This window comes from Malus domestica, chromosome 10 (assembly GCF_042453785.1).
Source record: "Malus domestica chromosome 10, GDT2T_hap1".
Lineage (NCBI taxonomy): Eukaryota > Viridiplantae > Streptophyta > Magnoliopsida > Rosales > Rosaceae > Malus > Malus domestica.
The window spans coordinates 43,400,675-43,419,920 of NC_091670.1; the positions used below are offsets into that span (position 1 = coordinate 43,400,675).

Here is a 19,246-nt window from a genome sequence, read left to right on the forward strand (position 1 = left end):
CATCAGATTATTTCAACATATGTTGATATTTGTTGATATGTAGGCACATGATTTAATTAACGACAACAAACCTACTAAATGTTCGATAAAATACTTTAGTAAATAAACAAGTTTTATATTTTTTGCGCTCCTCCCTTTTAAGAGGAGGATGCATGGTTGGTTGAGACTCGAGACTGGAAAGTGGGGGAACCAACCGACAATGGGGAGGCATGACAATCCAATCAGCGTGACTGCAGAGAATTATTCAGTATGTTTGAAATTCAGTTAGTACATTACATGTCATTATATACATATAAAAATATTTGAAAAATAAATTTTTTTTTACTTATATAATAATACGTGTATCATCTTGTGTTTCGAAACACTGAAAATTTTCAAAACTGCGACTGCGAGTGCGAGAGATGTAACAAACGGTAAAGGATGAGACACGTGGCTGACATGCAGATAATCAAGTAGCTTTGCAATTGCTAGCCTAGCCTAGAGTAGAAGAAGGAGGAGGAGAACGTAGCTTTACCTTAGAAAGTGGGGGAAATCATCATGATTGATGAGGAAATGGGAACTGGGAATCAATTAATTAATGGGATCTTCCATTATTTCCTTTCATTTCAATTTCAACGGAGAGATGAATATAATGTTAGTAACTACGCTAGGCAGAGGAGGCTTAATCAGTTAGAGTAATCAGTAAGATGTGATGATCTGGTCCCACGCGATGAGCACGATGTTTCAGTACTGGACTACTAGTAGGAGCACTCTTTTGAGCTTTTCTTTACTTTCTCCTTGTTTCTTTAAGGCCTTCTCACTTCCCACTTTCAATCTTCTTACACATATATTATTATATTGCTTTGCTTTTTCGTAATTAATTAGTTCAATTCTAATCTAATTTTAATAATTCAATCAGAGATAGAGCACTAGGACCCCATCGCCAGAAGAGACCTGTTGATCCCGCTTTTTCTATCATTATTTATTAACTCCAGCAGTTTATTATATTTCATAAATAATAATACTAGATAAACTAAATTTGTAAACTAAATAATATGAAAGTTGATAATTAAATTATTACTTAAACATTAATAAATGTGCTCAATTCTATTAGTGACACATCATTTAGTTTGCAAATTTTATCTACAAATTTAGTCTCCCTAACATTATCAAATCATAAATTTTGCACGTCTTATGAATAATGCTCTTTTCATACATTACCATGTTGATTAATCCCAACCAATTCCACACACACTGAGACAGACACACACACACACACTCTCTCTCTCTCTCTCTCTCTCGTTGGTGCCTGTCTCACTCACAACAGTCACAGTAGTACTTGATTCTAGGTACCAAGCTTAGCTAGCTAACAGAAAGTTATTAGTCGTCTATCATACTCTCTCCCTCTCTCTGTCTCTTGGGATTATATGCATGAGATGTATACCATATTCTATATATTTTCATGTTGCTGCATCTCATCACGTTAAAGCCCCGGCCGCTCGCTCTTTGTTGTTGGCTAGTACATACTTGAATGGCTTCTCATCAGAAATTATTAAACATCAGATTTGCTATTTTGGTTGCCCAGCTATACAGTTGCTCTCTCCAATCCATCGATCAGTCCACTCGATCGCTTGGAATCATTTGAAGGTAGTTAAATTACTGTGCTTTCCAATCGACTGTATATATTAGTGCTAGATGTTGTTGCTGCCTTGGAAGTCAACAATGTTCCTTAGCTCAATTGTTTACTTGCGGTACGTACCTTCCTTTTGATCATTATAATTCTTAGTTACCATTCATTGGAATAGTTTTGGCCGTGTATGTATAAAGTAGCTAAGTCGTCCCAGTCCCATTTACTATACTCGATATTGTTAATGATATATGCTTTTTAGTATAAACATAGGGAAACTGGAGTGTGATTATTTGACATATATACATAGAATTTAATCATCAAACTAGCTTGCAAGTTAACCCTATCCTGATATAATTAACTTGAAAAGTTCTTGTGTGTGTTTGTGTGTGTATTAAGATAAATAACTTGAGTTAGGGCAATTCTTGGCGCAATGAAAATGTTGCTCTTTTATGACTGGAATGTCATAGATTCGAGTTGTGGAAACATCTTCTTTGCAAAGTAAGGACAAAGCTGCACACGATAGACATTCCCTCCTCCCCTCGTAAAACGGATAACCTTGCTGCCTTAGGTCACCTTTTATATATAACTTGAGTGCCTTTCAGTTCTGTTATTCAGAGATGAAAGAAAGATTCTGCCCTACTTTGCTAAAGGATAAATACATAATGTCCAAAGGATACTGTAAGGCAGGAGATCGAGCTTTAACAATTATTCACAAGTCAGCTAAAAAGATGGGGAAAAAATTTGAAATTCCAATTGAATATATGGACAAAAGAAATGAACAAAACCATCTTATATATGGAGCTTGTGGAGGGGCTCTTTATCAATGTCAAAAGTGAGTCCGTCCCTAAATAGCTAAATGGTCTCCACCCTCCACTATCTATCTATCTATATAAGAAAAACTAATGAAAATAACTTGAAAACTTTAAGTTTTAACAATAATAACAAAATAAAAAGTAAAGTGAATAGTACCATAATTGACTTTTAAGTGTAAAAATATAATTTTTCGTTAAGGTAAACGATACCGCAGACTTTTCGTTAAAACCCTCATCTATCTGTATATATATATTCGTCTTTACATATATACACATAACTTGAGAGGCCGTGCGCACTCATATATTATAATTTTATATGTATTCAACAAAGTTGGCGTCATAAGTCATATGAGCAGAGAGTGGATTGTTTATGGTGTTCTAGCCAAGCTACCTTTAATCGGCAAACGTTTCTTGCGACCGATGCTTCTCTTTTCTGATAGATAGATAGAATATATATATACATATGAACTAATTAATATTCTATTTTTTATACAAATATGTTTGTATTATTCTTTCTGACCTGCTAATTGGAAAAAAAATGTAGGGCTTTTTTCCTATCTGAATAAGAAAAATGTAGTAGTACTGTTTGTAGTGCCACATTAGCACTAACTATATGGTTCCTTTTTCAAGGATATATACATATCCAGGCCAAAAGTGGTTTAACAGTATAAATTAGGTCATGCGATGCGAGCCATGAGTTCCGGGGTTGAGTTGAGTTGGGTTGGATCATATATCGGACTAGAAATTGGAACATACTAGGTATATAATATTTTATATATATACATATAGGAAGCTTTCAAGAGAAGGGTTTCATTTTTTTTTATAAAAATAAGCATTAGTTGTGGGATACATACTTTATTGAACTTTAACGATCCAAATCGTTTATTTTTTCAAGTTATACCTCACATATCATCCTTGAAAAATATTAACCAAATCGAAGATATTTAAAATATCTAATTGGGTTAAAAAAATTCACGAATACTTTGTTATATGATAAACAATGAAATTTTATTTTGATAATTAAATAGGCAATTGAGTTCTAATTCAATTGAATTTTTGCAAAGATAATCTATGAATCGAGATTTACAAAACAAACGGTTCGGATTGTTAAAGTTCGATGTGAAATGAGCCACACACCTGATCCCTATTTGAAAAAAATGAGAATTCCTTTACATAAAGAGCTTGTATAATTATATATACAAGAGAAACAACCATATATATATATATAGGAAATTGTTATTAATACTTCAAAAATCTCATTTGACATTCAAAACTTTCTATAATTAGAAAGAAAAATACACTTGTGAGGAGTGTAGAATGAGATTTTTAAAGTGTTAATAATAATTACATATAATATGGATGGATACAGATCTCTCCTGAGCTTCTCTATGCGAATCCAGCGGACCACATAATCGTGGCCGTTGATCCAAATCGTGCCGTCTTCTCTATGCAAAATGGCCTTTTTTCTTCATCTTTCCCTGGGAAGTGCCGAATTGCTCTCTTAACAGAAGATTTCAATTCTGATGTGGCTGTCCGCATTCAACAACAACATTTCCTATGTATCAGAATGCTCCTAACATGGAGGCGTCGAATTGCTCTTGACAGAAGATTTCAATTCCAAACACAATTAAGACAAATAATTGATGATCCAATTTGAAATTTGATCCAAATTCAACAATCCAATTATTTAATTTTTTGTTTTAATAGAGATTCTTCTTTTCTGGTAAAAAAACCCCGGTCGAACTGGAGGAAATGGAGGTTGTTTTTTTTTTTTTCAGCCATGGTGGCGAATTAGAAAGCATGGGTCAGTGACTTGGAGCCGCTAGTCGTCGGAGCCGATGCGGCAGTCGCGTTCAACAGGAATTTGAGGGGGTTTTGGGGCTTATGGACCACTTGGGCGGCTGGAACATGGTGCTGAAGTTCGAGGCGGAGGAGCATTCCATCTGGGGGAGCGAAGGAGAACATGACAGAGAGAAGGAAATGAAATGCCGAAGAAAGAAGCTAAAAAAAAAAACTTTGATTTGGGGAAAAAAACTTGGATTCATGACCGCACGATTTGGATCAACGGTCACAATTATGTGGTCCGCTGGATCCGCATAGAGAAGCTCAGGAGAGGATCTGGATATCCTATATATATAATGCTCGCTCGCTGCACTGCATGCAACTGATTCCTAGCAGTCATCAGTCACCAGTGTCTAGTCCAAGTGGCCGCGTTTCACCTCCTTATAATTAAATGAGTTTCAGCCACTCATTAATCCAATTCGTCCACTAATACAAATACATCCACAAACGGTGTAACTTCCAAATTAAACAAATGTATACATATAAAATATTAAAAATTATTTGCATGGCATCCTTGCTTCCTTGTGTCAAATTTCAACACAATAGAGTTGAAAGAGAGTAGTTTTGAGAGTTCACGGATGCACTGCTGATCGAGTCTGACTACTCTCAGAGCAAAATTAACTCCTCTTGGTTTTAATTTCTTGTTATTAAATTATTATTAGTGCAATTAGGAAAACTCTCTGTACTAGTTATTTGCTCTGTGTGTGTATATTTATATCTTATGTATGTATAAATTGGAGGAGTTGCAGGTGGATTAACAATGTATGCTGATGTTGGTGGATCCTTGACACCTTGTTGGGCGGACGAAAGATGATCATCAGGTAACTAAGGGCCATAAACCCTACTAATTCCCAACTTAATCATATTCTTAAATTTCTTATATAGATAGATGGAATTTCCATGATTTTTATCTTAATTTGTGGATTTTGACGATTCAAACTTGCATGTTGGTTCGGCTTCTGAAACAATCAAAATCAGCCTCCTACCTCAGCACTTGTTCATAATTTGCAACCATTTAACAGCTAATTATTACTAATTAGTTGATATTTCAGCTTCATTAACTAGATATTTATGTTATTTTTTGGTAAAAAATATATGTGTATATTTGGATTTGACCACGCAAATTGCTTTGGTCTGTCTGGTGAATTAGCTGGCTAGTTAATTAAAATCTCCCTGCCATATATCCTTGCAATTTACAGTTTTGGTTCCCTTAATTTGGAAAAATATGCATAAATCATTTACTGAAATGTTTATGTTTCAATAGTATCACGCATGAATAGATACTTTTCCCAAAATGCACTATCCATATATATTTCTTATTTTCAAACATATACAGCATACCCTTGGGATTTTAGCTAATCTCTTTCAGAAATCAGGAAAAGCCAAAGGGTATACTGCTGCACAAGTATTTTGAAGGGAGAACCTGTTATCATCTCTTGTTAAAAGAAAGTACCAATCTGACAATGAAGTTTATGAAAATTGGAACCAAGCCGGACACCTTCTACACCGAAGAAGCTACCAGGTACTAGCTTAGCTATGACTTGTTTTCCCACCGGTGTTCCATATAGATGACATTGAATGGGTATGCATAGAATCGATTTCCTCACACATACGTCCTCACAGGTCACGTTCATAATGAAAATGCTACTTTGTGCTTTGGTTTTATGTATTAAATTTCTTGATTTATGTGCTGTCCTCGCAACAGTATTATTTCAGCTGATTTTGCATTCACTACGTGTGCAGGACCGTGATTTCGGATGCACCCAGCGACTTTGTCATACAAATTAACAACATCCATTATCTTCTCCATAAGGTAGTGATCAGATCATTTACAAGGAATAATGTTTTGTGGAAATGCACCAATTTCATTTTCTCATGTAGTCACGGATGTGCAATAAGAATGAACATTTCACTATTTTTCCGAATTTTATAAAATCATACACCAAACTAATACAGCTAGCACTTCTTCTGCATGTATGCAACCATACATACGCAAGTGCTTGCTCCTGGTTAAGGGATAATTGTGCTTTTGTTAGCTGCAGTTTCCACTTCTTCCAAAATGTGGCCTCTTACAACGGCTTTGCTCTGACTCTGGTGATTTGGAAAAGGTCAGCATAAAGCTTCACGATATTCCAGGAGGTGAAGATGCGTTTGAAATGTGTGCGAAGTTCTGTTACGGAATTACGATTAATCTCAGCGCCTATAATTTTGTACCTGCATTTTGTGCTGCTAAGTTCCTCCGAATGACCGAGTCAGTAGAGAAGGGAAATTTTGTTCCAAAACTCGAGGCTTTCTTCAATTTATGCATTCTTGAAGGTTGGAAAGACTCCATTACTGCACTACAAACTACAGTGAAGTTGCCTGAATGGTCTGAGAATCCTGGGATCATCAGAAAGTGCATTGATTCAATTGTTGAGAAAATCCTTACTCCTCCAGCAAAGGTCATATAATGCTCATGAATATTTTATTATTATGCTTCTTCTGTCAGCAATCGGTTTGTTTTATTCTTCCTTATTGATTTGCTCAAACTAAGTAATGTTAGTCAATTTTAATTTTCAGGTTGCATGGTCCTACACTTATACCAGACCTGGCTACACCAAAAAGCAACATCATTCTGTCCCAAAGGATTGGTGGACTGAGGATATATCAGATCTTGATGTAGACCTGTTTCGATGTATAATTACTGCTGTTCGAGCCACGCATGTGCTGCCACCACAGCTCATTGGGGAAGCTTTGCACGTCTATGCTTGTCGTTGGCTGCCAGATACCACAAGAACACCTCCACAAACAGATGAGGAACTCATGGAAAACAATCGAAGAATTGTTGATAGCGTTGTGAGTATGATTCCCGGAGATAAGGGAGCAGTTTCTGTTGGTTTCTTGCTAAGGCTTACTGTAATTGCCAATTACTTGAGAGTGTCCCCAGCGACAAAGACTGACCTATTAAGGAGGTCTGGTCTACAACTCGAAGAGGCAACGGTGGATGACCTGATTTTTCCTTCAAACTCGCCCGCTGACCCGGAATTTTACGATATTGACTTGGTTTTGGAAGTGTTAGAAAGTTTCTTGGTGCTATGGAGAAGACAATCCCCTGCAGCTGCTTCTGAATTGGACAGAAGTGCTCAGGTTTTAGGAACAATGAGAAAGGTTGGGAAACTCATTGATTCGTACCTTCAAGTTGTTGCCAGGGATGTCAACATGCCAGTTTCAAAAGTGGTATCTCTGGCTGAAGCTTTGCCAGATATTGCAAGGGAAGACCATGACGGCATCTACAAGGCTATTAACATTTATCTAAAGGTATGTAAGTATGTAGTTTATTAATCGAAGTGAATGCCATTGCCATTTAGAATTCATGAGTACAGTTAATTACTAAATGCTGATTGACTAATCCATTTGATGAAACATATGTATTAATAAGTAGGAGCATGGTGATCTAAGCAAGGCAGACAAGAAACGCTTGTGCCGCATTTTAGACTGCCAGAAGTTGTCGCCTGAGGTACGCGCTCATGCTGTGAAAAATGAGCGGCTACCATTGAGGACTGTTGTGCAAGTCCTCTTCTTTGAACAAGAGAGAGACAGAGGTTCCAACTCCAAGGCAGCAGCAGCAACTCATGATCGTCATAAACATAAGCCACTGCCAATAACACCCTCCCTGTTCCATGAGCCAGGAAAACAAACAATGCCAAGTAGCAGAGAATCGGATAGTCAAAGTCATAAGCTAAAATTGGGAGCAGCAAATGTTCATGATAAATTCAGTAGTAGTACCACTGGAAAGAAAGATAATCCACTGCTGCAAATGCAAAACAAAAGATCAGGCGGAAAGTTGGCATTGAAAAACGAAAGAAAGGGTGTCAGATTAGAAACGCAACAAGTAGATCATCAAGGACATAATATGGGAAGGGAAATCGTAAGAGGAGGAGCATCTGGATCTGCAGGTGCAGGGAGCAAGTTGGACGCTAAGAAGATGATCCAAAGGGGAAGTAGGCCGGGCCATGGCCACGACAAAGGCAAAGATAGATAGCAAAAACGTACATGAACATCAATCATCCTCGTTCCCATTGCACTTCATGTAATTAAGTTTTTCTTTTTGTTTGTTCCTTATTCCTCTGGAATTGGAGAAAATGTTTCAGTTCTGAACCATGTTATCTTATGATGAGTCCTCTCCCCCGTTTGTGCCATACTCTAAACATAAAAGGGTGGGAACTTCTAGCCATGGCGCCAATGTCGGTATAGTTTTACCAACCATAAGAAGAAGACTTAAAACCATGCAAAACTGCTATTTAATACTACGGTTTAGTGATATTTCTTTTTCACTTGTAAGTAAGAAATCTTGTTTGATTCAACCAAATGACGAATTCAAACTAAATTCAGGTTAATCTATTGCACAGTTTAGCCCACTACCCTCGCTCCTTAATATAGATAATATTGAATGATTCAAATTCTCATTCTATAGAACTAGCATTTGCCTACACACTTGATATGTATGAACATATTTTTTTTAGAAAATGATAAGGAAAGAGGGAGAGAGAGAGAGAGAGAGAGAGAGAGAGAGAGAGAGAGAGAGAGAGAGAGAGAGAGAAAGTGGGGGGGAGTGGGAGGTTTTTGTTTTTTTTTTAATATTGAAGGTATTTTAACATCATCTGTAAATAAGACTTCAATAAAAAAAGAGTAAAATTTGGACGTGTGAAATTACATTATTGCCCATCTTTTTTTTTGTGATATAAAACTAAGTAGTTTTTTTACTTTCTTTTAATTGACAAAAAAAATTTTCATTAATTAATAGAAATATGTTACAAAAAATTAATTTATCGTTTGAATTTGGGAGTAAAAACTCGTTAATTTTATTGAGGCTTTTTTATTTCTTTGATTTATGCACAACAGGTGACGACGAAACTCTTTTTTCTTTCTTTGTCAGCCGGAAAGGTGCTCTCAATGCACTTATAAGCAAGGAAGAAAATATCGGTAATATCGGAAATATCGGTAGTCCGAAAACACGGAAATATCGATGGAAATATCGGGATAATATCGATATCGATAAAAATTACATGGAAACCACGGATATTGTAAGAAAAACTTGGAAATTTTTATTGAAACTTTGCAGGATGTTTATTTAGTTAATTATCTATTAGTTTATCACAAAAAATTGGAAGGAAATGCATTGCATGATGGATTTAACTGATTTAAGTTGATTATATAGCGAGCTGGCAAACATTGTGAGTGTAGAAAATATGTAGTAATTAATGAAAGAAGTTTAAACACACCATAATCATTTATATATAATGCAAATTTTCAAAGTATAATTATGCATGTATCGTATTGTTGTGTATATGTATGACACGCATGTATACAAAGAGACAAAGCAAGATCAAACAAACAAAACATCACTAAACTAACAACGACGGGGTACTTTGAATTTAGAGAAGTTGTTTGGGCTTGTAAAGTTTGACTAACAAAGCAAGCCCACTTGCTGCACACGCATGCCATACACGTGCACAACCCTAGCTGTGGTTTGGATATGAATTCACATGGGATGCTCTGCATCCCTCTACCTCGAGCCCAGAGCCGAGCCAACGGCTCTTTGCATCAACCCCGGAGCTCTTGATGTCCTTTCCATTTTTTTTATTGTTTTGTAGAAACGAAAACTGTACAGCCTTTTAGAAAAAGGAGAAAGGCTCTCTACCTCTCATCGAACCATCAAACCATCAAACCATACCGTGAAGAAGTCCCCATAACAAGTCCCCATGTCTATTGCTCATTCAAACCTTCAACCACTTTGTCTCTCTCTAAAATAATAGAGACGTTCTCAGCCTTCTCTCTTTGTAATCTCCGAAAATGCTCTTATCTCTCGAACCTTAAGCCTAGTGCCCTTTATCACACCCCACCGTGACCTCCACCACAGTGGCGCACACCATCACCACCTGTGGACCGTTCCTCCTCCCTTTCTCACCTTCTGGCGAGCACCATCAGGCAAGGGGAGCGCAGATCTTGATGGGTCTGAGCGTGGATCGATCATTTTGATGGGTCTGAGCATCTGAGTGTGGATTGCAGAGAGAGGCGCAGATCTTGGCAGCTGCGACGACAGAGCCTCGGCTGCAGTTGCGACGCCGACGACGGAGCCTTGGCGATATTATCAATATTATCGTCATAATATGGCGATATTATCGATAATATCGATAATATCGCGATATTATGACGATAATTAAGTGTATTAGTGTAAAAATATCCCTCTCTCAAAAAAACGATATTATCGGCGATATTTCGCCGATAATATCGATATTTAAAACCTTGCTTATAAGTAAATGTGTCTTTAACTCAATTGAAATAAAAAAAAAAACTAATAGAAATAACTTGAAAATTTTAAATTTTAATAATAAGAATAAAATAAAAAATAAAATAAATAATAACATAACTATTTTTTTAATATAAAATATAAATTTTCGTTAAAATAAATTATCTCGAAATTTTTCATTAAAGCTTCTTAAAAAAATTTACAGAGAGCATCAGTGCCATCTGAATTACAAGAGGGGCTTAAAATAAAATAAATAGGAGTGAAATCCTCATTAAAAGACGACGTCTGGCTTTTGATGAGGGCATTCGGTGCAGGACACAAGGCAGGGTGAAAACCAAGTAGGAAACATAAAGCCAGCGAAGAAGATCAACAAATCAAAACCCCTAATTGAGAGTTTTAGCACTTCTGAATCTGAAGCCACTTGCAGTCCTCCCCTTTCCGCCGCTGACTTCCTTCGCTCGCTCGCTCGCTCTCTCCCTCCCTCCCTCCCCGGTGGTACACTTCCACGGATTCTGTTTAAAATGTGGGTTTTCCTTTTTCGTGGGATTGGATTAGGGTTCTTTTTCACTCTCTCGCTCTTCATTTAATTTTTAACCTTGTGGGGTTTTAATTTTACATAGTGAATATAATAGTGTGTAAGGGGTGTTAATTTGCTACATTCAGTGGTGGTGATGTCGGAGAAAGGAGGAAAGGGGTTTTCTTTGCCTAAATCTTCGCTGAAATCTACCCCTCCTAGCACAAAGGATGGTCTGCTCTTTCTTCACTTTCCTGGACATTTTTTATCGGGTGTTATTTGTTTGTAAAAGAAATGAGGTAATCGCATTCCATTGGTTTGTGTAGGTAAGGATGATAGCTCAACCAAGTCCAAGAAGGGAAGACGAGTTCAGTTCGATTCTGAAGGTACGGTTTCTCTAAACTCTATCTGTTCCTATTAAATTAGTCTCACATTTTAGTCAGTGGATCTTGTGTGTCATGCATGTGCTTATCGTCCTCGATTTTCAACATCTGAAATGTTTGTTCTTGTATTTATAGGTTCCCGGGAACCCAAATCACACTTTTCGTCAAAATTTGATAGCCGATCTGCTGCTTCAGGGAAAGGTTTAATATTATTTGAAATTCTGAATTTCCATTTTCATCACTTGCATATTTGAAGTCAAAGATCTCGATTTTATTATATTTCTTTGCAAACTGTGATTTTTAAGCTGATTGGGGCAAAGGGGGGAAAGGAGACACCATCGGAAATGGTAGAAAGAAAGAACCACAGCCACTGGAACTCAAAATTGAGCAGGGTGAGCACTTTGATATTTTGTATATCAAATACTTAAGATAAGAGTACAGCTCAGTCTCAGACATTGAAAATAATCTTTGTCGTTAAGCACTATAATGTTGTCAGTTTTGTTGATACATGCAGAACTTCCAAAGAGTGCCAAATGTATGATGGATTGTGAGGCTGCCGATATATTACAAGGCATCCAGGAGCAAATGGTCATGTTGTCAAAAGATCCTACTATTAAAATCCCTGTGTAAGAATCAAGTTCTATCATGTCAATGAAAGAATGGTGATTGAGAAAATAGTTTATTATAACAGTTGATGTTAATTTTCTGTATATGAAGTCTCCTAAATGGTTTTGTTTTCAGATCATTCGACAAGGGACTGCAGTACGCAAACAGCTCCAGCCGTTATACTCATCCCCAGTCTGCAAGACACATTCTTGAGTATCCTTGATTTGCTCAGCGTGTGTGTGTGTTCATGTTTTAGTATGCTTGATTTGTTTCTTGATGTTTATACGTGTGTGTATACAAATTTTCTCTGCTTTGAACCCTTAACTTGAATATCAGGACACTAAAAAAATATGGTGTCAAAGATGGCGAGGTTATAATCTCAAACTTCTGTATTAGTTCTTAAAATTTAAGGACTGGTCCCTGATTTTTTTTATTTTTATTTATTTTTGCCACAGATATGTGTGATTGCCAATGTTTGTCCAGAAACCACAGATGAAGTTTTTGCTTTAGTACCATCCTTGAAGGTATGATATTGTTCCTAATAAAACGTATGCATTTTTCTGTTTTGGGCCAAATTGAATAATCTAGATAGAAATTGTAATTTAAATATCCAGATTTCTTTTCTATTTCAATTTTAGTTCAGGAATAACTCAATTCTGTTTCAAATTTTGTCAGAGATATGCTTGTGTTTGATGTAAAAGCTGAAAAAGATATATGTGGTATTCACTCCTTGGATTAATTTCTATTCCAAAATTGATATCTTCCAATCTGTTGCTATATTACTCACTTCGAATGGGGAAAGTCATGAATCGGGGAAAGGAAAGAAGGGATGGTGCGGGATCAACTGCACCCCCTCCCTCTCCTCCGAGTTGATCTGATTCTGATTTTTCAGGCATTGGGTTATAGATTTTAGTGTGGAACCCATACTATTTTCTATTCTATGTATGTTACTAACACATGGGGATTCCAGAATTGGAATAATTCCAAAACCCATGTTTTACGGGGAAGTAAACATGCCATTGCAGGAAGAGAAAATTGGAGCATTTATCCTTGGAAGTTTGCCCAACTGGAGTTTTGGTCCCTCAACTAAAAATCTGTGAATATTGGTCCTTGAACTTGCCACAGTGTGGAGCATACTTGCATCCAACATCAAAGGTTTAAAGGGGAAATTAAAGGTTGGAAGGTCTAATGGGATTATTTCAAAAGGACCATTGCTCCACATTGTGACAAGTTCAGGGACCAACACTCACGAATTTTTAATTCACGAACCAAAGCTGCCATTTGTCTAAAATTTGGGGACCAATGCTCCAATTTCTCTTATGGGAATGGATCTTATTTCCTGATCCTTGGGCTAGGACTCGTAACTCCCCTTTTGTTGATCTCTTTGATTTTTTCATTTCCCCAAAGTCCCTCTTCTTTCTGGCTGCCTATTAGTGCTGGAACTATTAGGTTGCCAATGGAACTATTAAGCTACTGAATTGACTTCTTAGTTTTCTGCCTACCTGACTGTTTATCTGCATTTGTGTTTCAAGCATCCTTGCCCGAAGCTATTTGGGGTTGCCAATTTTCGGTTGACCTAAGTCTATACTATCTTTGCTTTTCCAATCACTTCAACATATATGTTTTTCTTCCAGGCTAAAAGAAGCACGCTCAGCCAACCACTCAAAGATGTTTTAAGTGAGCTGACGAGGTTTAAAAAGGCAACATAAGAACCTCGTTACATGAGAATCCTTGGTAAGGTATATTAATTTTCATCTCAACCTTAAATGGCCTTGTCTTCCTGTCTTGTATGCGGAATGTTTAGTTGGGTATTATGTAAACTGGTACAGGCTGCTAGGTGCAAATGGCACTATAATGAAGGGATTTTGCGTTGCGGACTTTTCACGGCACTAACAATCATCCTTGTTAATGTATTTGTTAATGGTCGTTGGGTTTTGTATATGACCTTGATGGAATTTGAGATGCTGCGGAAATCCTTTCCATAGCCTCTCCTTAGGCCTGCTTATCAGCAGTAGTTTTCTTCTATTTTGTGCTTGATGAATATGAAGTTTACTGGATGATTGAATGAGTTTGACATGAATACAAGTAGAGAGAGACCGTTGGCTGATTTCTTGACGGAATGAAGGAAAAAAAGGATTTGGAAAACACAAAAAAAAAAGAAAAGAAGTAAGTGGCAATTGGTGCATCGTACTTAAATTTACTCAATTTGAGCAAGGGGGATGGTGTTTGTGACTTAGTTTTGAAAAAATTAATGAATTTTTATGAATTAAAAGAGGCTTCCTTTGGTGCATCTCCCAATACCCAACTTAATTTCTTGATCAAGAGAACTTGTACAAAAGGATTTTATCGCCGTTTGGCATCTTGGTTTAATGTTACGGTGAATATGTTTTATGTAAGTTGTTTTTCTTAATTAGGCCCAATCACTTCTTGTTATGTAGATTAATTTTTTAAATAAAATTTATAAATTATGTGATGTGTTATTAATAGAAAATAAGCACATTAATCAATACTTAGTAATAACCACGAGCTGGTGGTCCAGTGATAAATGACAGATTGCAAGGCTTCCTTCAAGTTAAAAACTTACACTATGTTTGGATGAGGGAAATAAACTTGGAATTTGGATAAAAGTCATCATTTATAAATTGACATGCACCAATTTCATTGTTTGGATTTATAACATAGAAATTTAGAATTTCCGCGTGAAAAAAAAACTTGGAATTTGGGGCCTCCAATTTCCAATTTTAAATTACATGTAAATAGGTGTCATTTCTCAATTTCTATGATTGAGAGTTTAAAATTATCAAATTCCGTTTTCAATTTCATTGTTCTTTTAAGTTAACCAAACAACAAAATTCATAAATTCTAGAAAATAAAATCTCTTTATTTCAATTTCCGTCATTTTAAAATTCCTTAGTAATCTTAAATTTCTTCATCCAAACATAGTGTTAAGGTATTGAGTTTGAAAGTGAATAACCGTAGTTTACCATCACTTTTAATTTTGAAAAAAGAAATCAACACTTAGTAATAATTCGGGTTCTTAGACTTTCTCTTTTGCTAGGATTTGTGGTGGGTATTTGAACTTTTGACGAGATGGAAGAAAGTGAACAATATGCCAAAGAAAAAGAAACAAAGTTTTCAAAAAAATAAAAATAAATAAATAAATAAACAAAGAAAAAAAAAAGAACGAGAAAGACGGAAAAGTGCGGTGGAGTTGGGTAGTGAGAAAGTCCACATTCTCTGTCTTCTCTTTTCTGGGCAAACAAACGAACATCATCTGTGTGGTAATTGATTCCTCAGAGAGAATGGGAAAAAAGGAAGAACATTACAAAGAACAGAGGGAAGCAGACGTAGAAACAGAAGAAGAAGAAGAAGAAGAAGAAGAAGAATCGGATGAAGAATCGGATGAAGAAGAGAAATGGAGAAAGCACTATTCGTCTGGGCAGAGGATATTGTTGGTGGGCGAAGGAGACTTCTCCTTCTCTGTTTCTTTGGCCACTCGCTTTGGATCTGCCCGCAACATGGTTGCCACTTCTCTCGATTCCCAGGGTTACTACCTCCGTCCTCCTCCTTCTCTTGTTTTACTTTCACCACCATTCAATTCAATTGAATCAAGTGTTTACCATTTGGTTCACCTGACTTGTTTATGCAGAGAAGATCGCTGGCAAGTACAGTAACGCCATGGAGAATGTGAGGAAGCTTGAAGAAAGGGGATGCATCGTGATTTACGGAGTGGACGCCCAGCTTATGAGCCAACACTTCTTCCTCGCCACGCAGAGGTTTGACCGCATCGTCTACAACTTCCCTCATGTTGGCTTTCTCTTCCGCGAGGATAGCTTCTGTCAGATCCAGTATGTATCTCTTTACTTATTGTCTTGTTCTTTTTTATTATCATCTCATCATTATTTGATTTGATTTGATTTGATTTGATGATGATCATGTTTGAATTAGTCTTTGATTGTGATCATGATTATGAGGTTGAACAAGAGATTGGTGAAGGGTTTCTTCAAAAATGCCAAATTACTCCTGAGAAAAGAGGGTGGAGGAGAGATTCACATAACCCACAAAGAGGGTCATCCTTACAACGAATGGGATTTGGTCAGGAAGGCACAAAAGATTGGCCTGCAAATCGATCGATCTGTGCCCTTCTGCAAGGACGACTATCCCGGCTACCACAACAAGAGAGGCCACGGCATCCATTCCGACGCCCCCTTCCACCTTGGCGATTGCACTACTTACATGTTCAAAATCAGGCTGCCTTGATTAATCAGCCTTCATCTTCATCTCCATTATAATGTCTCAAATTTTCAATGGTGTTGGCTGCCCTGCCCTGCTGTTAACATAATATTGCTTCTGATGCCTCTTGTCTGTGTCTGTGTCTGTGTCTGTCTACTCCCCGTCTGTCACTAGGACTGATTGAGCAGGATGCATGTAATGTCGAAAGAAAGAGTGACATTCTTTCTGATGTCTGTATCAAGTCAACTCCATCTTCTTTACTATAAATTAAATTATATACAAGTTACGGTACCTCAATACAAATGTCTTACATGATAATAATACCTGAATTACACACCCACCCACCCACTAAATGCGGGAATAATCTACACTACACTAGTATTTAATCACCTACGCTTAGTCTTAAATATTATAAGCTGCTTCAGAAGAGGGGACCCTGGAAAACCCACTTGAGAAACCTCTTTTCACATTACAAAACCCCAAGCCCCCCATGAAATCAACATCCACACTATGATCCACCTCCGGTTTAGTTGATAACAAGAACTAGAACTAGTACTATATCTAGATCTAGGTCTAGACGTAGTATCAGTAACGCCAACAAGAAACCTGCATTCACCAACCGAAGGGTCTTGGAAAGTGACCATACCAAGCCCGTCAAAATCACAGCTCCGTTCATTCTGCATTTGCAGCTGATAGTAACTGTTGAACGCATATGAGATGTTTCCCCTTGCTCCAATTCCGTTGCATGACCCCCCATAGGTGAGTGTGGTGCAATCTGCAACACTACACGCGAGTTTCATGTGGTTCGCCACATCAGACAAATCTCCAGACGGCTTTGCCACACACCACCTAGACGGGAGATACTCAATATTCCTTGCATTTTTCAATCCTGTGCTGCCCAAACCGAGGTTCAAAGGATATTTAGCCTGGCCATCAAAGGAAAAGATCCCCCAGTGCCTTTCAAAGTTTCCTGGAAGTGTGCTCTTTGCCCCTTCATCAAGCAGACTGAAAAAATATATATCCACGGGAGGGGCACCTGGTCTTAGAGGGGTTCCTCTGTTACTCAGCACATGATTTATGAGACCTTGGTTGAATACCCTGGCAGCAGTGAGATTTGCATTGATGGCTCCGTCTGTGGGCCAACCCACCTCCCCAATGACTATGGGCATCTGACCATATCCAAGCTTGCTGAGGGCGGCGACTAGCGTGTCAAAGTTTCCGTCAAATGCATTGGAGTAAACATTGGACCCATCTGTAACAGGATGGCTAGTCCCCTCGAAGAATGCATAGTCTTGAGGAAAATCTGAGCTTCCAAAGAGACTTAGAAATGGGTAGATATTGACTACAAAAGGAGAACCATTTGAATAGAGAAAGGAAACAACTTGAGTCATAATTTGAGTGAGTTCAGGTCGAAATGCTCCTTGAGAAGGAAGGGAGGACTCATAAGCATCGGCATTGCAAGGGACGACTAACTTGACGTAGCCTGCAAGATTCACTTTAGCCAAGGACTGTTGTAGATTGAGCAGTGTAGGCATGACATAAGACTGAAACTGGCCTGAGTAACTTGTAAGGAAGGGTTCATTTCCTACTGCAATATACCTGTCATTGGTCATAAGGAAACAAGTCTAGATATGGATGCAAAAGCAACAACTTAACATATAAACAGACGCAGAAGAAAGATTTGATTCATGGACTAGCATGGTGATCAAGTGAAAGAAGCAAAGTTTTGGCAACAAACTGGTTAGGCCAGTAACTTGTTGGAAATTAAACATAAATAAATACATTCTCTTTTGGCTCATATCTCACAGGCAGCATAGCACAGATTCAGCTCATCACTTGACAAGAAGAAGAGAATGTAATATGATATAAGATCATGATTATAACTTAACAAAATATGCTGAAAAAGAATATCCATTAATATCAAGGGATGGTGGGTGGCAAAAACATACCATTTGCCCTTTATTAACCAGTGAAAGCCACACAAGTAAAAAGTTGTTTCCTTTTACTCTCCAACCGTTTCTCAGTAACAATTGCAATAAACACACAATGAAAGAAGAATACGGAAAAAGAAGAAGAAGAAGAGGAGGAGGGGCCTCGGCCTCACCTGATATCGGCACCATTTTTAACCATATATCTGGACACATTCTGGCGAACCCACAAATCAGAGGCGTCGGTGGAAGAGCTCAAGGCGGCCAACATCTCATTGGGGATGCCAACCATGACCTGGATGCCGCTGCCCATGAGAGCCCGAAGAGAATCTGGGTCGGCATCGAAAAGCTTCACCTTTGATATCTTGTTGTCTTTCATGAGATCCACCACCGCGGAAGGCTTGAGCCTGTGGAAGGACACGCTGCCCCAGTTCACTCCTATGGCTGACTCCGCCCTCCAAACCACCACTAGAGAAAGCAGAGCTGCTGCAAATGCCCAACTCCATTTCCTCCTGGCTTCTAACATTTTGTCAGATTAATAAATAATCTGATCAAACCCCAACAATTATGAACCAGATTATTCATTCATTCATTCCCCACCTTGGTTCATTAACTCAATATCTGCTAGGCAGAGACTGAGAGTCTGAGAGTGCGTTGTATTGTACGTGGTTGTGGGTTTATTTTTCGCTCTATGTTATCATTAGCTGGTACTTCTACATATACATGCGAGAGAGATCACAGATAAGAGAGTAAAGTTGAAGCTGCCATGATACTTGATAGATATAAATAGCAATGCTGATGTTGACGTTGCACTTTCTGAAATTACCTAGATACCCTCCACTAGTCGACAGCCAATGTGCCGCCGCCGACTGCTAAGTGACAAACTCTCTTTGGATGTCACCGTGTCCACAACCTTCCAACTTTCGGTGGTGTTATATTTGTAAATGAAAATATTCAAAATGACAAATAAAACCAACCACCTAACGCAGATGCCTAATATGCCATGTGAAGAAAACGATGTAGCGAGCAT

The 19,246-nt window shown here is 37.7% G+C and overlaps 4 protein-coding genes across 14 annotated transcripts; 3 read left to right on the forward strand and 1 right to left on the reverse strand.

Annotated features, from left to right (window-relative positions):
• Window positions 1-1,366: 1,366 nt before the first annotated feature.
• On the forward strand, window positions 1,367-8,441 carry LOC114819313 (BTB/POZ domain-containing protein At5g47800-like). Of its 7 annotated transcripts, none has more exons than XM_070806471.1 (7): window positions 1,367-1,730; window positions 5,013-5,084; window positions 5,640-5,785; window positions 6,007-6,076; window positions 6,372-6,704; window positions 6,823-7,560; window positions 7,685-8,441. In XM_070806471.1, the coding sequence occupies exons 3-7, from the start codon at window positions 5,727-5,729 to the stop codon at window positions 8,282-8,284; spliced, it is 1,800 nt and encodes a 599-aa protein (XP_070662572.1). In that variant the 5' UTR covers window positions 1,367-1,730; window positions 5,013-5,084; window positions 5,640-5,726; the 3' UTR covers window positions 8,285-8,441. The 7 variants fall into 7 exon arrangements, with proteins under 7 accessions (XP_070662572.1, XP_028943551.2, XP_028943550.2 ...); XM_029087718.2 differs by having other exon boundaries at window positions 1,460-1,730; window positions 6,300-6,704; XM_029087717.2 differs by lacking the exon at window positions 1,367-1,730 and having other exon boundaries at window positions 4,587-5,084; window positions 6,300-6,704.
• Window positions 8,442-10,799: 2,358 nt separating this feature from the next.
• LOC103446838 (DNA-directed RNA polymerases IV and V subunit 4) lies at window positions 10,800-14,162 on the forward strand. Of its 5 annotated transcripts, none has more exons than XM_008385991.4 (11): window positions 10,800-11,075; window positions 11,216-11,299; window positions 11,393-11,452; window positions 11,585-11,650; window positions 11,755-11,841; window positions 11,964-12,075; window positions 12,191-12,268; window positions 12,392-12,425; window positions 12,511-12,579; window positions 13,690-13,789; window positions 13,885-14,162. In XM_008385991.4, exons 2-10 carry the CDS (start codon window positions 11,224-11,226, stop codon window positions 13,762-13,764), a joined length of 657 nt encoding a protein of 218 aa, XP_008384213.3. In that variant the 5' UTR covers window positions 10,800-11,075; window positions 11,216-11,223; the 3' UTR covers window positions 13,765-13,789; window positions 13,885-14,162. The 5 variants fall into 5 exon arrangements, with proteins under 5 accessions (XP_008384213.3, XP_008384212.3, XP_070662576.1 ...); XM_008385990.4 differs by having other exon boundaries at window positions 10,839-11,075; window positions 13,690-13,794; XM_070806475.1 differs by having other exon boundaries at window positions 10,893-11,075; window positions 11,185-11,299; window positions 13,690-13,794.
• Window positions 14,163-15,131: 969 nt separating this feature from the next.
• Window positions 15,132-16,579, forward strand: LOC103422504 (uncharacterized protein At4g26485-like). Its single transcript, XM_008360574.4, has 3 exons — window positions 15,132-15,601; window positions 15,705-15,903; window positions 16,030-16,579. The coding sequence occupies exons 1-3, from the start codon at window positions 15,358-15,360 to the stop codon at window positions 16,313-16,315; spliced, it is 729 nt and encodes a 242-aa protein (XP_008358796.3). The 5' UTR covers window positions 15,132-15,357; the 3' UTR covers window positions 16,316-16,579.
• Window positions 16,542-18,973, reverse strand: LOC103446837 (glucan endo-1,3-beta-glucosidase 6). Its single transcript, XM_008385989.4, has 2 exons — window positions 18,393-18,973; window positions 16,542-17,887 (listed from the first exon to the last, which is right to left on the reverse strand). Exons 1-2 carry the CDS (start codon window positions 18,740-18,742, stop codon window positions 16,753-16,755), a joined length of 1,485 nt encoding a protein of 494 aa, XP_008384211.3. The 5' UTR covers window positions 18,743-18,973; the 3' UTR covers window positions 16,542-16,752.
• Window positions 18,974-19,246: the final 273 nt, after the last annotated feature.

Coding starts and splice junctions, on each gene's coding strand:
- LOC103446838 (XM_008385991.4), top strand. CDS start 11,224: ATGTCGGAGAAAGGAGGAAAGGGGTTTTCTTTGCCTAAATCTTCGCTG. Junction 11,453..11,584: donor AGTTCAGTTCGATTCTGAAG/GTACGGTTTCTC, acceptor TTGTATTTATAG/GTTCCCGGGAACCCAAATCA. Junction 11,842..11,963: donor GGAACTCAAAATTGAGCAGG/GTGAGCACTTTG, acceptor TGATACATGCAG/AACTTCCAAAGAGTGCCAAA.
- LOC114819313 (XM_029087718.2), top strand. CDS start 5,727: ATGAAGTTTATGAAAATTGGAACCAAGCCGGACACCTTCTACACCGAA. Junction 6,077..6,299: donor TCCATTATCTTCTCCATAAG/GTAGTGATCAGA, acceptor TGCTTTTGTTAG/CTGCAGTTTCCACTTCTTCC. Junction 7,561..7,684: donor CTATTAACATTTATCTAAAG/GTATGTAAGTAT, acceptor ATTAATAAGTAG/GAGCATGGTGATCTAAGCAA.
- LOC103422504 (XM_008360574.4), top strand. CDS start 15,358: ATGGGAAAAAAGGAAGAACATTACAAAGAACAGAGGGAAGCAGACGTA. Junction 15,602..15,704: donor CACTTCTCTCGATTCCCAGG/GTTACTACCTCC, acceptor TTGTTTATGCAG/AGAAGATCGCTGGCAAGTAC. Junction 15,904..16,029: donor GATAGCTTCTGTCAGATCCA/GTATGTATCTCT, acceptor CATGATTATGAG/GTTGAACAAGAGATTGGTGA.
- LOC103446837 (XM_008385989.4), bottom strand. CDS start 18,742: ATGTTAGAAGCCAGGAGGAAATGGAGTTGGGCATTTGCAGCAGCTCTG. Junction 17,888..18,392: donor AAAAATGGTGCCGATATCAG/GTGAGGCCGAGG, acceptor GACCAATGACAG/GTATATTGCAGTAGGAAATG.